At 33.9% G+C, this 18019-nt stretch overlaps 1 protein-coding gene and 2 long non-coding RNA genes across 3 annotated transcripts; 1 reads left to right on the forward strand and 2 right to left on the reverse strand.

The window, feature by feature from the left end:
* Positions 1 to 10472: 10472 nt before the first annotated feature.
* On the reverse strand, positions 10473 to 11990 carry LOC108463047 (uncharacterized). The gene is made up of 4 exons (XR_001867987.2): positions 11851 to 11990; positions 11236 to 11325; positions 10803 to 11127; positions 10473 to 10702 (listed from the first exon to the last, which is right to left on the reverse strand). It is a non-coding gene; the product is annotated as an uncharacterized LOC108463047 (long non-coding RNA).
* On the forward strand, positions 11069 to 12251 carry LOC128286496 (uncharacterized). Its single transcript, XR_008277078.1, has 2 exons — positions 11069 to 11171; positions 11393 to 12251. It is a non-coding gene; the product is annotated as an uncharacterized LOC128286496 (long non-coding RNA).
* Positions 12252 to 14669: 2418 nt separating this feature from the next.
* On the reverse strand, positions 14670 to 17485 carry LOC108462540 (receptor-like protein 33). Its single transcript, XM_053024591.1, has 2 exons — positions 16471 to 17485; positions 14670 to 16402 (listed from the first exon to the last, which is right to left on the reverse strand). Exons 1-2 carry the CDS (start codon positions 17483 to 17485, stop codon positions 14670 to 14672), a joined length of 2748 nt encoding a protein of 915 aa, XP_052880551.1.
* Positions 17486 to 18019: the final 534 nt, after the last annotated feature.

The following is an 18019-nucleotide window of genomic DNA, read 5'->3' on the forward strand; positions in this document are numbered from 1 at the left end:
ATCTTCCCACCATAAAATTTTTAGAATTTATGGTTTAGCCAATAAATACATTTAATTCTTCAAATTTGTCCATGTTCTGCTGTTTGACAGTTTTGACCTTTCTTCACTAAAAATTAATTATCTCTTAGTACGGGATTCGAATGATGTTCCCATTTATTTCTCTTGAAATTAAACTCATTAAGAAATCAAACATATAAATTTAAACCCCCAAATATTTTTATACAATTTTTAATAATTTTCCAAAGTCAGAACAAGGGAACCCAAAATCATTCTTACCTTGTCTCACAAAAATTTAAATATCTCATAAAATGAATTTTTTTTGCTTACACCGTTTCTTCTATGTAAAACTAGACTCAATAAGATTTAATTTTATATTTTATTAAACCTCTAATTTAATTTTCACAATTTCTGGTGATTTTTCAAAATTGTACTACTGCTGCTGTCCAAAACTGTTTTAATGCTAATTTTTCTATTTCATGATTCCCTTATACTAACTTTCATTAACATACCATTATAAACCACATCACACAATGACATTGGCATTGGCATTAGCATATGAGTAATTAATATGCTTGCAACCCATTAGCCAATATAAGCCAATTTATATGGCTACATACCAAATCAAATCCTTATTAATTACAAGCCAATACATTTGGCCATATCATAATGACACATACACAAAAGGCCATATCATAATGACACATACACAAAATGACTAAGTCTTTATACATGCCATAGACTTAACATACTTACAGTCACTTATACCCTAAATGATAGCTTGATAGTGTGATAGAATCTCCAACAATTTCAAACCCGAGCTAGCTGAATAAACCTATGAGAGGTGGGAAAGAAAATGGGGTAAGCTATATAGCTTAGTAAGTCGAATGAAAACAATAAGCATTTCATTTACATACATTTATCAACTTCATCAACATGATCTCTTAATTACTAATTTTTCGATTATAAAGCTCGTTCTTTTCAAAACCATAATCATAGCTTATCATGCTTAGGTTTTGGTCAAGCAATCATAATCCCTTCATGAGTATACATCTCAACATATGTGTTACAAATGCATATTACTTATGTGTATTCATGTTCCTAAAGTCATATAGCTAGACATCATTCAACGAATCACAAACCTTAAAGATTAAACACATTGTGTCTCAAGTCACATTGGTCTAAAAGTCTTACACATGTTCAACAATCGAATTCATCACGTATTTATACCTCATAAATATAAAACTATACTCACATGGTCATTATAGAAATCATTCTCGTAAGCATAACTTCCTTGTAAACGTTCTTACCACATATTCATCACATACAAATCTCATTTCTCATGTCATTCTCATGAGTTCGATGTACGTACTGTGCCCACTTGTACGTAGTAACTTACTTTTTCGTTTTTGACGTATTCATCAAGATTTCTCATTGAACTTCTCTTTAGAACTACCCGTTAAACACTTAGAATACTATTGGATACATCGGAATCTCGCACCTAAGTGCCTCATATATAGCCAATGCTACCTCATATCACATATCACATATTGCTTGCTTTCGAGCTACTCACGGGTCTGCTCACACAAGCTATCAGGTATCTGCAACACATGCTGAACTACCTCGTCATCAATAGCATATACGAGACCAGCACCCAGAACGCCAAAACATATGTCACATACATCATGAACTCAGACCACAACTCAATGAGTTCAAATGTCACATATATCATGAACTCAGACCACAACTCAATGAGTACAGATTTCATAGTTCCTAGTGACATGTCACTTGTATCCCAAACCATTCCTAAGGTTCAAACAGGATTCTTCGATACCACATTTCAATCGAACTTGCTTGTAACGTCGATTTCAATATCCAATAGCACAAATACATACTCATGGAATAATCAAAACATACTCATAATAGTAATAAAGCATTAAACTTCACATGATATTAAGCATTAGGACATGACATAACATCACATATAAACTTCCATTTCATTTCCAATATATTCAATTATCACATAACACGTTATCGACATTTGGACTATAGAATATTTCATGGAGTACGTCATTATCACATATATAGCATCATAAACATTTAATTCAACATAATCAAATTTACATACCAATTTAGGTTTCAAGCATAAACAACAATGACATTGCATCATTATTATCACACGAACTTACCTCGGGTGCAAAAATGACAATTTATCCGATTTAGTCCATAACCTCTTTCTTTTCCGATCTAAGCCCGAATCTCATTTTCTTGATCTAACATTTCAAATATAACTTATTTATTACTCACATTATTCAAATCGGTCGAAAAATCATACTTTGAAAAAATTATATTTTTGTCCCTAAACTTTATCATATTTACATTTTTTCCCCTAGGCTCGTAAAATGAAATTTATTCAATTTCTTTGTACTTTATGCCTTGCCGAACCATTTTCATAACTATAACAACCCACAATTTCCACTAGAACACACTTTTACTACATATTTTATAACTTTTGCAATTTAGTCTTTTTAAGCATTTTCACTGAAAATCACTTAGAAAAAGTTGTTTCTCCAACCATAAACATGCATAATCTACCACTAAACATAAAAATTCACAAATTTATAACATGGTTCAAACCCTAGACCTTCATCATAACTCAAATAAATGGTAGAAATAGGTAGATCTTGTTACGAGGATTTCAAAAACGTAAAAATCATTAAAAACGGGGCAAGAACAGACTTACAATCGAGCTTGGAAGCTTGAAAAATGCTAGCCATGGTTTTCCCTTGTGAAACTCGGCCATGGGGTTGAAAATGGACAAAAATTGGCTTTTAATTTTGTTTTTAATTTATTTTAATTACTAAAAGACCAAAATGCCCCAAACTTAAAAATATTCTATTTCACCTATTTCATGTCCATTTTTGTCCAAAAAATTAACCAATGGTCTAATTACCATTTAAGGACCTCCAATTTAAAATTTCATAACAATTGGACACCTCTAACATGTAAAACTCAACTTTTGCACTTTTTATAATTTAGTCATTTTGACTAAATTGAGTGTCCAAACGTCAAAATTTTCAAACGAAATTTTCACGAAATCATTCCGTCAAATTTTATACCCTAAAAATATAATAATTTTTTTTTCCTTGTTAGATTTGTGGTCCTAAAACCACTGTTCCAACTAGGCCCAAAATCGGGCTGTTACATCTGGACCTCGATATGGAGGAGGAAGCCATAGCCGAAACTAATGAAGGTAGCCACTATGAGATATGGTGCAAATACCACCATAGCCCGACAAGAAAGGAAACTGGTGAAGACTTGAAGCGACATCGCTTTCGAAACCAACTAGAAGTGGAGGCTTCAGCAGAAACCAGGCAAAAAAGAAGACCCCTTAATAACTAGAAACTGTCCCTTACCTAAAACCAGAGATGAAATGAGGGGTTCTAATGAATTAATTAAAACTAATTTAAAATTTGAGACATAATTTGTGAGCATCCAGTAGACATAAACATTGTTAGATCACAACCGTAAATTGAAGATTCTAGTGGTGTTTCTACTAAACTTGGTTGCTCAATATTACATTTAACGGTATTTTTGAAAGACACGTCAAGAGTACACTATTTGCAAAAAATTCCTTGAAAAAGGCGAACATATAGATTCAACCAATTACCCATATCTTCTATGCTCTTAGGTAGCATGTTTTCTCTGTATGCTCTTAGGTAGCATCTGGTGTTGTTCGTTTTTTTTAGACGAGGATTGCTAGTTTTGTTCAGTTTATTTAGATTAGTTATAGAGGAAGAGTTGGCAAATTTACGTTTGAAGGATGAAGATAATAACAGGGAAAGGAATGGTTGGGAGATTGATCACGAACAAGGCTTAGAGGAAGTGGGGTTAGATCTATGTCTGGTGGGAAGTTTTTTAACGGCAATCACGATTAACTTCCAGTCTATGAAGACAGTGTTGGTCATTGTATGACATCCATTGGGGGTTGCAATTATAGATTTGGCGGAGAAAAGATTTCTTTTTCGATTTTACTGTAAAGCCGATCTTTCCAGAGTAGTAAAGAGGTCACCATGGACTTTCAATAATCACCTATTGGTTTTTGAGACCTTACAATATTGTAAGGATCCATTGGAGGTTCCCTTACTAAAAGTAGCTTTCTGGATACAAATCCATAATCTTCCTACGGTGATTTTTTTTGATGTTATGGCAAAGTAGTTTGGAGATTTTATTGGGGAATTCATGGAATATAACACAAAAGTGGTGATGGCAGGACTGAAAAGTTTCATACAAATTCGAGTGCAGTTGGATATATGACAACCATTTAAATAAAAGAAAAAAACTCATTTTAGCAAAGAAAGAAGTGAAAAAAACTCATTTTAGCAAAGAAAGAAGTGTTTATTGCTTTCAAGTATGAAAAACTAAGTAAATTTTTCTTTCTTTGTGGGAGATTAAGCCATAGTGAGAGTTTTTGCCCTATTCGTATGGTAGAGTGTAGTCAAAATTGCCTATGGTAGCATTTGGCAACAGGAGTCGGGTAGTGCATAAGGAGGGAATCTGGGAATATTAGGAGAAGATAGAGGAAAATCAAATTTGGCCAATAATTTTTCCAACATCATGCATTATACGGAGAGCAATTTGGGGCTCAACCTGGATGGCAAGTCAACGTTGCAAAATATATATGTTGTCGTTGTAGAAAATTTTGATGATGATATGCTAAATGAGGATAGGCCCATTCAGTTATGGATTGGTAAAAAATGGCCCAGATTGAATAGTGATGAATATGGATCAGTTGAGTAAATGGGAATGATAGGCTCAGAATTACAAAAGGAAGAAAACTCGAACATTCAAACGGCTAAACCTGTAGAGTAAGTCAGACGTACATTATGAAAATTTTAAGTTGGAACGTCCATGGGTTGGGGAATCCATGGTCCGTTCGAAGAGTTCAGCATTTGTTGAAAGAAAATCGTCTCCATGTTTTGTTTTTTATTAAAACAAAAATTAATGCCAGTAGAATAAAGAAGACTAGGAAAAGGTTTGGTTTTAGAAATGGAATAGATGTTTCTGCTGAAGGGTCAAGAGAATGACTTTTTTTTTGTTGGAAAAATGATTATCTATTGATTTTTGAAGTTTTAATTCAAACTGTATCGATGTATTGATCAATGATTCTTAATGTGGTATGAGTTGGCAATTTACGGGCTTTATAGATTATTGGATGGAAGATGTAAGGGTGAGTCGTGGGATCTATTAAGGTCTCTTGGACGGAGTTGTGACAGGCTTTGGGTGGTAATGGGAGACTTCAATGAAATATTGTCAAATAAGGAGAAACAAGGTGGTTAACTTCGGGAGGGGAGGATGATGTTTGGATTTCGTGAAGCATTAAAGGCCAATGGACTGATTGATATAGGGTTTAAAGGGAGATGGTACACGTAGGAAAATAGGAATTTTGCCTTAAACAATATCCGCGAAAGATTGGACAGAGGCTTGGTGACTAAAAATTGGTACGTTGTCTTTCCCAATTATACTATTAATTATTTGAATAATTTCATATCGGATCATTTTCCTTTGTTATTAAATACGATCGATAATGTGCATTTGAGAAATAGAAGTAGTAGGGGTTATGACTTTAAGTTTGAGCAAGCATGGCTGCAGCATCATGATTGTGACGAAACAGTCTCTAATTTGTGGATATTTTCTAGTAACTTAATGGTCCTAAGCGTTTGGCCCATATGGAATTGGGTTAAAGAAGTTGGGCTATGAAGCGGAAATTGGAGACGGAACAGTCAATAAAAAGTTTGAAAAGTCGAATGGAAGAATTATATACTGCGAACATTATTGATGATTCTTTGGAGGAAATTATTGAATTATATACTGCAAACATTATTGATGATTCTTTGGAGGAAATTATTGAAACAAAGGTAGAGTTGAATTTCAAAATCGATCAAGAGGAATTATAGTGGGAGCAACGGGCCAAAGCCAATTGGTTAAGGTACGGGGACCAGAACACCATTTTTTTTCTTTGGTTAAGGTACGGGGACCAGAACACCATTTTTTTTCTTCTTATAGACATAAACTGAATTCTATTAAAATTATAAAAGATGGGAATAATGTGATGAGAAAAGAAGAGAATGTGAAATTGGGGATCGCGGGTAGGTACTTCTAAGGGATTTTCGAAAGCAAAGTGTGTGTGGAAGCTGATGAGTTATATGTTGCGGTTGGATCAAGAGTGACACAAAATATGAACAACATGCTCTTGGCAAATTTTAAAATAGAGGAGGTAAATTTGGTGGCTAAGGAAATGGGCTCTTTGAAGGAACTTAGGTATGATGGGCTCTCTGCACTTTTTTATTAACGTTTTTGGAGTATCATAGGAAATTATGTCACTATGTTTTGCATCAAGGTTCTTAATAGAGAAATTCTGGTTCCGAAGATAAATTTTACTTAGATTATTTTAATTTCTAAAATAACGGATGCAAATGTTATGAGTTCCTTTCAGCCAATTAGCTTATGCTCCGTGTTGTACAATATTATCTCTAAAGTTATCACAAACAGATTGAAAGTGGTGTTGGATGTTTGTATTGGTGAGTCTGAAAGTGCTTTTGTGCTAGGTCGTCCGATTTCAGATAATGTTATTGTGCCTACAAGTTGATGCATACGTTAAAAAGGAAGAGGATTGGAAAGAAAAGGATCGTTTGCTTTAAAACTCGATACAAGTAAAGCTTACGATATAGTTGAGTAGGGTTTTATTCAATGCATGATGCTCAGTATGGGATTCGAAGCTAAATTGGTGGATCTTGTTATGCATTGTGTATCATTAGTTTTTTACTCTGTCAAGGTTAACAATGACTTTAGTAAGACATTTTTACCAAGTAGAAGTTTGCGTCAAGGAGATCCTTTGAGTCCTATTTGTTCCTAATCTGTACGCAGGGTTTCTCAACATTATTGAAACTTGCCAAACAGGATGGAACAATGGCGGATACTAAAGTCTGTTGTGGAACTCCCTCAGTTACTCACCTTTTCTTTGTAGACGATAGAATCATTTTTGGCGAGGCCACGGAGAGAGGGGGGATGTTATTAAGGAGATTTTAGCAAAATATGAATGTGCCTTTGAATAGCAGGTGAATTTTGACAAATCAATGATTTTTTTAGTTCGAATACTAATGAGAATATGTGTAGTCGGTTTGTTGACTTAATAGGGGTACGTTGGGCTTTCAATATGGAATGCTATTTGAGCCTCCCAACATTGGTGTGAAGGAAGAAGAAGGAAAATTTCAATCAATTATGTGATAGAATGAGATCGAAGGTCAATAGCTAGAGTGTTCACTTCATTTCTTAAGGTGAGAAAGAAGTATTTATTAAAACAGTCCTGCAGGCTCTTCCTACATACTCTTTGGCGTATTCCCTATTGCCTAAAACACTTTGTAATGCTTTGGAATAGATTATAGGTAGATTCTGATGGCAAAAAAAATGGTCATCGTAATGGGATGCATTGGTCTAAATGGTCAAATCTTAGCAAGCCTAAGGATGTTGAGGGAATGAGCTTCCGTGATCTTTGACAATTTAATATTACCTTGCTAGCTAAGCAAGGATGGTGTTTTCTAACTAAACCAGATTCGTCAATAATGCATATCTTTAAAGCAAAATACTTTCCGACTACATTTTTAAAGGCACAATTAGGGGCTTACCCATCTTACGTTTGGCAAAGCATTTTTGCTGTAACACCCCTAACCCGTATTCTTCGCCAGAATAGGGTTACGGAGCATTACCAGACTTATTACTTAAACAAACATACATTTTTCATTTCTAAATAAAAGTCATTCACATTCAATCATATTGTCCCTAATATGAGCCATTGAAGCCTAAATCATGCATTAGAAGTGGTTCGGGACTAAATCAATAACTAAGGAAATTTTTGGAAAACTTAGAAAATTTTTCAAAATACATGGGACACACGATCATATGGTCCGACACACGGCTAAAGACACGCTCGTGTCACAGGCCGTGTGGACATTCGAAATGAGATCATATGGCCGTGTCCCAGCCCGTGTCGTACCCCGTGTAACTCTCTGACTTGGGTCACACGGCCAACCACACGCCCGTGTGACTAGTCCGTGTACCCTTCGAAATGGCCTCACACGCCCGTGAACCAGACCGTGTGCTAGGCCGTGCCAAAACTGTAGGGTATACTAACTTATACCACACAGCCAAGTCACACGCCCATATGCTGGGCCATGTAAAGCATACTGACTTGATTTCTAAATAAGTACCAGGGGACACATGCGCATGTCACCTAATCATCTGTCACACACGATTGAGACACACGTCCGCGTCTCTGCCCGTGTGGACAAAAATAGGCTATTTACTAAGCCATCTTTCTCACCCAAATTTGCATCCATCTAAACATGTCAAATAGCATATATCATAGCATCAATAGGCATTCAAACCAATCTCAACCAAACCCAAATCATGCTATACCAATATCAACAACTATAATGCTCATAAGATCATGTTTTGCCAATTCAAAACATACCAATTTCACATTCACAATTCACAATTCACAATTCACCTAAATGGTCATTTTCAAATTTGCATTATTTGCCTAATGCTTAGTATGCTAATTCATTCTCAAATTCAATCATTTGCTACATTCATTACCAATTCTTAACAAGGCATTCACAAAGCAAATATAAACCATTTATCAAAGACCATTTGCACATATATATACACAACCAAGTATACCAAAACAAGCCAAATCACATGGCTATACAAATAACCAAAACATTCACCATTTATGAGCCAAATCAATTGGCTAAATACATTATCAACATATAGGCTATATTAACCAAAACTCCTATACATGCCATATAACCAAATACATAAGTTCAAAAGTACCAAAACGACAGCTGGATAGTGTGATGAGATCTCTGACAACTCCCAATCAGAGCAAGTTTCGAAATCACTATGAAACACGGAAAAGTAAATAGAATAAGCTATAAAGCTTAGTAAGCTCATATGCTTAATAAGTAAAACTTACCTTTCAACTAAAATTTAAGTACTTAAACATCGCATAATGCAATTCAATTTAAATCCAAAACTTAACACATATACAATCCAAAGGTTAGACATGAATTCCATCTATTTTCTCAATTCAATGATTGTATAGTTCACGTGCATACCTGTACTAACTCTTATCAATTTCATACTCTTCCAATTCATTGATATACTCGTTGAACCATTTGGAATAATATCGGATACTCAGAAATCTCGTACCCTAAGTGCCAATACCGGGCCGAAGCCATCTCAATCTCATATCTCATATAATGCTCACTCTCGAGCTATCAACGGCCTGGTCACACAAGCTGAAGGTCAAGACGTAGCTATACGGTGCTGCTCACAGAAGTTGATGAGAATCCACAACACATGTCGGAAAACTCAGCCATCGGTAAAAACGTACGGACCAGCACCCAAACACAATAACCTCTAATGACATGTCATTTGTATCTTATCTATTCCTAAGGTTCAACTAGGATTCCACACGTAGCCAATTCTCGTCGAACATTTTTGTAAAATCGTATTCACAATTTATTCAATAATGAAGCATTTAAAATATAATTATATTAATACTTATTAACATATGAACTTACCTGAGATTTATACGGAGAGAAACGAGCTATTAATCCACTATTTTGTTTTTCCCCCAATCTAATTCCGAACTTCGCTTTTCTTGATCTATATATAATAAAATTTAACTTATTTAATTATCATTTTATTCAATTTAATCCAAATTTCATATTATGGAAATTTTACACTTTTGCCCCTTAAATATTGAATTCTTTACAATTTAGTCCCTAGCTCATAAAAATGAAAATTCCATGAAATTCAATTTCAACCCATCATAGCCAAATATTATTTAGACTCATAGCAGCCCATATTTTTTATTATTTCACACATTTACCACATAATTTATTATATTTCTCAATTTAATCCCTAATTGACAATTTTATCAAAAATCACTTAACAAATGTTATTTATTAATCAATAACTATTCATTTTTATCATAAAACATCAAAATACACATATATTCATCAATGGTAAAACCCTATACCTTTAGCAATTTTACAAATTAGTCCCTGAACTAGCTAGATTAAAATACAACGATCTCAAAAATATAGAAATCATTAAAAACCGAGCAAAATTACACTTACATGCACAAATAATGTTGAGATGAATGAACGATAACCTCCATTTTTTATTAATTTTTTACTTTTAATTTCTAATGTACTCAATTAACCTTTGTTTTTAACTATTAAAAAATTCATTTTATGTCCAAAATGTCCACTTACTATAAAAATAATATAATTAACCTCCACTTTAAAGTTCTATAACTATTAAAGACTTTTATCTATTAAAACTCAACTTTTACACTTTATACGATTTAATCCTTTTTTATCAAATTAAACACTCAAACGATAAAATTTCTTAAATTTTTTTTTTCACAATCATACTATCATGTTGTAGACCTCAAATTAATAATAAAATAAATATTTCAACCTCGAATTTATGGTTCTAAAACTACTGTTCTGATTTGACTAAAAACAGATTGTTACATTTGCGGCTAGAAAGATGCTGGAAGATGGAGTCGATTGAAGAGTCGGCTCTGGGTCTGAAATCTCAGTATGGATAGATTGATGGCTTCCAAAACGGGCTGGAGGAAAAATTCACAACATTGTTATTACAAACTCGGTTGATAAGGTTTCTGATTTGATCGTAATAAACCCAAAGAGATGGAATGAGGAGGTTCTTACCAATGTTTTCTCAAGGGAAGATGCTACAGAAATCATATGCGTGCCTCTCTCGATTGGTGGAGGATGATAGACTCATATGGGCTTGCGACAAAACTAGCGAATATACCATTCAGAGTGGGTACAAGACTCTTATCGGTCAACATATTACAGACAATAATGTTACTAATACAATAGAAATATACAAGAAAATTTGGCAACAGAAAATCCACTCCAAAATAAGGATTACATCTCGGCATATTCTACATAATCATAGCGCATTCACCAATATGTCCAAGGTGCGGGTTGTGTCCAGAGTCTACAATACATATGCTGCTATGGTGTGGTCCTGCACAGGAAGTTTGGAACAAATGAACTTCATCTGGCCAACAGGTAATCGATGGGAGAATATCTGCATCTAGTTTGAAGATATTTTTCTAAAGAATAATGGACATACCTGTAGTAGAATTCTAATAACTCTGTGGTCCATTTGGCACACTCGAAATCAATTTGTAATGGAAGGAAAAGATCAATCAGTTTTGGAAATCTGTTATAAATTTAAAAGTCAGCTTAAGGAATTATATGTAATTAACCAGAAATTACATGCGAAACAGGATCAAATGATCTCTCGATGGCTACCTTCAAAAGGGCAGAACGTCAAGGTTAATTTTGATTGCGTTTAAGCTAGACTAACATCGTTCGTGCTCTTGGTTTGGTATTAGAAACGAATCTGGGCTGGTAATGAGATGTGGGGTGCGGATGAATAGTTATATTGCAGATGTTTTTTCTGCAGAAGCCATGGCCTGCATCCAAGCACTTCAATTTGCAAGAGATATGGGTTTCTATAACAGAGAGGTTGAGGGGGGCTTAAGGACTACGATTATTAAAGTCCAAAAATGTACTTTGGATTGATTTGAAATTGGTGAGCTTATAGAAGAAATCTTATATTTAGCTTTAACTTTTCACTCTATTTCATTTTGACATACAGATAGATGAGTAAATATTGTAGCCCACAAGTTAGCAACAACAGGGTTTACAACGGGAAACACTATGTTCTGGGTAGGAGAGGTACCTGAAGACATACTAGAGGCGGTGCATCGTGATATGGCCCTTTAGTTTCTTCCACCAAGATCCATTACATCAATCTTTTCTACTTCATATCAGGGAATAATGAACTCAACTTTACCATTGGGTCGTCTTGTTGGTTTGAGGGCCCGTTTTGCTTTCTCACATGAGAACTGGAATCGTCATATCTGGTTTCACCGAGGCTCCTTTTACTTTTTTGCTTTTTTGTTTTGTGTTTTGTTTCAGTCAGTTTCATTTTTGCTGTTTGTTTTATTGCTTGTTTTGAGTACAACTGTGTGAAGGATTCCCGAATGTGAAAGGTACAGGGACACGTGGTTGGTTTATGTTTTTGTATCTGCTTTTTGTTTTGATCCATTAATGATGTCTCGGTTTTGTTAAAGAAAATAACCCACATCTTCTTTTTTGTGCAACATGGTTTGACACGTAATTCATGTCCATTTCATGAAACTAACTTCCCTAGTTGGTCAGGATTTTGAGTTAATTAATTAATGAATCCTATTTTATCATATTAATTTAATTTTAAAAATTTTAAATTAATTTTAATAAAATAAAATTCAAGTCAAGTGAAATTATTAAATTAAAAATTTAACATGTCAAATTAAAATTTTATTATAATATACTTAATTTCATGTTATAATACATAAATTTAAAATTATATATATTTAAAAAAATTAAAGTAAAATAATAATAATAAATGACTTTAGTATGTTATGATTAATTAACTTATTTAAGAAATGAAAAGCTGCAACAGAAATGAATGGATTCAATTTTTGGAGGCGTAGGATGAAAGGAAAATTATTGTTTTCCAAGGGATAATGATGGTGCGCTTCTATCTGTTCGAGTTCCCTGAGGGTCTTTCACGTTATTTTAATTAATGGATGTGGGCTCTTTTATATGCTAGGGGTCTTAGTTTATTTTTGCTTTTATTATTTCAGTCAGTTTTATGTATTTATTTTCAAACTATATCCTTTCTATAATAATTACCCAGCTGGAATTAATTAAAAAATTTCAAAAATATTATTTTAGAAAATTTTAATTTTTAATTTTTTATATATTTTTAGATTTTTTAATTTTTTAAATAAAAATTTTAAATTTTTATCAATATTTTGAATTTTAAAATTATTTGGTAATTTTTGTTGAAAGAGAAATTAATTTGCTCATTGCCAAACTTGATTGAGACCAAAAGAGTATTTATACCAATCTGTTATTCAAATTATTTAAATTGTAAAATTTAACTTGATTCAAACTGGAAATTTGAATTACTTATCTAAGTTGACTCGAATAACTCAATTTAATTAACTCAAAATTCGAATTTTTTTTTTCAATTTTACTTACTCCTACCCTTAAAGTTTACTAACATCACTACCATTTGTCAAGCAATCGCCACTAAATGTAAAGAAATTAGATTATAATGAAATCTTTTCTAATAATTGACATTTGCAATTTTTTTTCAATAGTTTTGTTCATAGATCAGGATATTTGTTTAAGTTTGAAGGTTTGTTCGAAATTTGAGAGAGTTTGAGTAAAAATATTAGACTTAAAAATTTAACTTGGGCAAAAAAAAATAAGATCGTTTAAATTATGGACCGGACTCGAGCTTGAACATTTAAATTTTAAACTCGACCCAACTCAAATTTTTAAGTTTATAATATTATATATATATATATATAATTTAATAAATAAAAATATATAAATTTATTAAATATTAATTTAAAAATAATATATATTATTTAAAAAATTATAAGACCGGGCCCAAATGGGCTTGAGTTATAAAAATAGATAGGCTTGAGTAAAATTTTAAGTACATTTAGAATCTTATCGAACTTAGATGCTTAAGTGTTAATATCATGCCTAAACCCGAACCAAATTCGACTCAATCTAACTCATAAACACTTTTACATGAAACTACATTCAAAAATTTGGTGAGGGGTTTATTATTCATAAGTATGGACTCATTTTTAAACATATAACAACTTGTATTGTCCAAACCCATCCAAAATTGGTGGCTGTAGCGGCATTTATAATTTCGAAATGCCCCCATATGTTCTGCAAAAGCTTGAATATGTAATGACATATTAATTCATTAATTAAAACATTGTAAATGAAAAGGTTAAAAGTTTTGTGAATTACCTAAACACTGTTATCCTTTCCCTATTTTGATATTGTATTAATAGAAAAATATTTAACAAATAATTAAATATCCTTCAATTTTGAATTATCTTTTCACTTATTTTATTTTTAAAATTTTTTATAAGATATCTGAATTGAAATAATTCTAAATTTTGAATTTTAAATTCTTCAAAAGATAATCTATAAATTGAATAAAATAATTATTGAAAACGTATAATTTATTTTTAAGTTACATTTATATAATTAAAAAAAAACTCACACGTTTATCCAACATGTTAGTATCTTAAAATCTCAATCTAATAACACAATGGAAAACAATATAAATATTTATTAACTACGAATTATATGTTTGATGTGCAACACCTAAGGTCTTTTTATGCCTAAGTTAAAACTTAATAAATTATTAAATGTTTCAAAGTAAATTTCTCTTTAAAAACCTATGAATAGTTGGTAGAACAAGTAATTTAACTTCTCTTGAAAACAAATGCATAAAGCATGGATTAGAATATTATCTATGAAAAAACAAAAACATGAAGACAAACTAAGAGCCTCTTGTTACAACCATTCCGATATTCACTGGATGCCCCAAATTTGAAAACTTATACCAGATCTTACAAAACTCAGGTTCAAACATGTTCCACTGTCTCTCTTATGGCAGAGGAAAAGAAAACACTATCATTTTGAATGTGTTCTGTTCTTCACCCACTTTGTAAACTTGGTTTGCAGATCCCTTTCAACTATTCTCACGATCCACCATGGTTTTCCGGTTGTGAAAACGATGTAACCAAAGCTTAATCCCAACACTGTTCCACATCCGTACCCCATCATTACAACTTCCCAAAGAAAGGGTATTACGAAACCTTCATCTTCCCTAACCATTGGTGCAGGTGGTGCTGGTGTTCTTTTTCCGAGGGTGCTGCATTGCCTTGACAATGGCATGCCACACAATCCCAAGTTATCGCTATACGAAACATTATCGAACGTGCTGAATTGATTCCCATTTGGAATCGGTCCGACTAGCTCGTTTTTTGAAAGATCTAACACTGCAAGAAATGTTAGATTTGTCAATTTCGAAGGAATTCTGCCGCTGAGCTTGTTGGATGATAGATCTAATGATTCAAGCGCTACTATGTTAGCGAAAGACAAAGGGATTGGACCGGCGAAGCTGTTGTGAGATAAGTTGAGGACTTGCAGGGAAAATAGATCTCCGAGTTCCTTCGGAATTTGTCCAGTGAACAGGTTGTTTGAAAAATCCATGGCTGTTAAGAGAGCCAAGTTTTTCAGAAACTCAAGCTTTAACCTTTTCATCGTAACATTGACTGGACTTTGGTAGAATTGATAGACATATCGAACTCGAGCATCAGTCTTGAATAAATATGACCCTGGAAGTTTCTCTTTGGGTGCATCTTTCACTGCTCTCAAATTACGGAAAAAATTTGCAGGCAAAGGGCCACTGAGTTCGTTCTGAGAGAAATCGATGATTTGCAGTGCGGAGAAGTTCGATGAAGCTATGGAATTGGAGATGGAACCATGGAATCTATTGGATCTCAGGATAAGAACTTGGAGACTTGGAAGTGAAGCTAACCAATGGGGAAATGTATCAGTTAAGTTGTTGTTCCCCAAGTTTAGAACTTCCAAGGAAGCACAGTTGGCCAATGATCGAGGCAGTGATCCTTCCAATTGATTGTCATTGAGGAGAAGATTCTTCAGCATATTATTCGTAAAAGAATCTGGGATTTTTCCATGGAAATTGTTCACCTGCAAATTTATGAACTGGAGACCATTGCTGTAGTTTCCAAGACATTCTGGAATAGTTCCACTCATGTTGTTCTTAGACAAGTCGAGAACCACCAATGAAGTCCAATTGCAGATCAAAGAAGGGATATTACCGGTCAATATATTCTCCGATATTAAAAGCAAACTCAAGTATGGTGGATTTGGAGGTGGAAGATTGAACCAAGTAGAGAGAATTGGCCCTTGAAGTAAGTTGGAATGAAGATCAAGAATCTGAAGATATTTTCCTGGAATCTGCTCCAAACTTGTTAGAAAATTGTTGGAAAGGTTCAACATGTTCAATCCCTCCCACCCTTCAGCTTCCAATTTAGAAATTCCACCTGAAATCTTGTTATTGGAAAGATCTAAAACCTCCACCTTCGATGTTCGAAAGAAACTCGGGAACTTCCTTACGCTACACGACGAGAATAACACTCTAGTAAGCTGAGGAAATGAATAGTTTACACCATCATTGCTGCTGCTTAATGATACTAAACCATTATTCGAAAGCTGAAGATCATAAAGATTTTCCAGCTTCGACAGAATGCTTGACTCGATGACACCACTAAAGTTATTTGACGAAAGAAGAAGGGATGAAAGGTTATTAAGATCAAAAAGAGAAGAGGGATTGGACCCTGAATGTCATTGAAACTCAAATCAATAACCATAACAGAATTAGGCTTCTGAAATTGGCCGATTGAACCAGTGAGTTTGTTATAGCTGAGGTCTATGGTTATCAAAGATGGCAAAGAAAACAACCATACCGGTACTCCACCACTTATAAGGTTATTAGATAAGGTAAGATATTGAAGAAATTGCAGCCGAGTAACATGATTTGGCAGGGTTCCTTCTAATCGATTGTGGGACAAATCTATCTGAGTAACTTGGGTGAGGTTGAACACAGTCGTAGGAGCCTGACCACTAAAATTGTTGGAACCAAATTTCAGAATAGTCAATTTGTCCAAGTTTTCAAAAACATCTGGAATCTCTCCTTGGAAATCATTTTGAGTAAAATCTAGCAAGGTGATTTGAGTGAGATTTCCAAACGATGAAGGAATTGATCCTTTGAAACGACAATAGTAAAGGTCTAACGACACAAGGGAAGGACTCAAGTTGGTCTTAGGGAGATAACCAGTGAGGTTCTCATTCCAAGCTAACTCTACATGTTTTAGATATGGAAGGCTGAAAACTTCACTTGGGAACTCCCCATGTAGCTGACAAGTTCCGAGACTCAATGTTTCCATTGATGAAGACAAGTTCGAGAAGGAAGCAACTGAAACACCAGACATATCTGTATATTCTAGGACAAGGTTTCTTAATTTGGTTAAGTTTCGTGAAAGCCTGTCGAAATCTGTGGCATCAAATGTCAAACTAGAATAGGAGAGATCGAGTGAAACCAAGCTCGACAAGAGGCTGATTTCATGTGGGATTAAGCCAGAAAAACCAGAGCTGGAGAGATTAAGATAGGTTAAACTCACGAAGTGGTTAAGTAATGGTGATGGGATAGAGCCATTGAAATCGTTGTAAGCAAAGTTGAGTTGTTGGAGTTGTCGAAGCTGGAAGAGGGTGGAGTTTGCATGGAGAGAACCCTGAAGACAGCCGTCACTGAGATCGATAGCAATTATATGACCGGTCAGCTTGTCGCAGCTAATACCTTCCCAGGAACAGCAATCGGCGGTTTCGTTCCAGGAATTTGTCCGGGGGGAAGTAAACTGCATGCAGTAATCATTAAAAGAAAGGGTGTTCTTGAATTCAAGCAAGGAAGCTCTTTGATCTGAGAGACATAAATGAGTTGATGAACTCGATGTCGATGAACAAGCAAAAAACAGGACAAATATTTGAATCAAAGCCCTAGTCACCATATTTTCTCAAGAAAAAATATAGCCAATGATACAAGTGAGATTGAGGTAAACTTGAAAATGAGCTTCCTAAAGAAATGTATATATATATTCCAACTCCACCAAATCTGCTTTCAAGTCGACCAACCAATGTCGGTCAATGAAGTAACGATTATTAATTCATGATCTGATGAAGTTATTTTACTAGGAAGAAAGACGGAAGAAGCAACCTAGGATAAAGTGGAGTAGGTAAAGTTATGTCACGTTGATTATTTCCTAGTAAATTCTATGAGCCAAGCTAAAAGCTCTTTATTATTTTCAAACAGAATATTAATATATAAACTTCTAAAGAAATCATATAATAGTTTCATATTTTTGAAAGGTCAAAACATTACCTACGCATATGAAAGCAGG

The sequence above is a fragment of the Gossypium arboreum genome, chromosome 13 (genome assembly GCF_025698485.1).
Source record: "Gossypium arboreum isolate Shixiya-1 chromosome 13, ASM2569848v2, whole genome shotgun sequence".
In the NCBI taxonomy this organism is placed as follows: Eukaryota; Viridiplantae; Streptophyta; class Magnoliopsida; order Malvales; family Malvaceae; genus Gossypium; species Gossypium arboreum.

Coding starts and splice junctions, on each gene's coding strand:
- LOC108462540 (XM_053024591.1), bottom strand. CDS start 17,485: ATGCAGTTTACTTCCCCCCGGACAAATTCCTGGAACGAAACCGCCGAT. Junction 16,403..16,470: donor CAGCTATAACAAACTCACTG/GTTCAATCGGCC, acceptor AATGACATTCAG/GGTCCAATCCCTCTTCTCTT.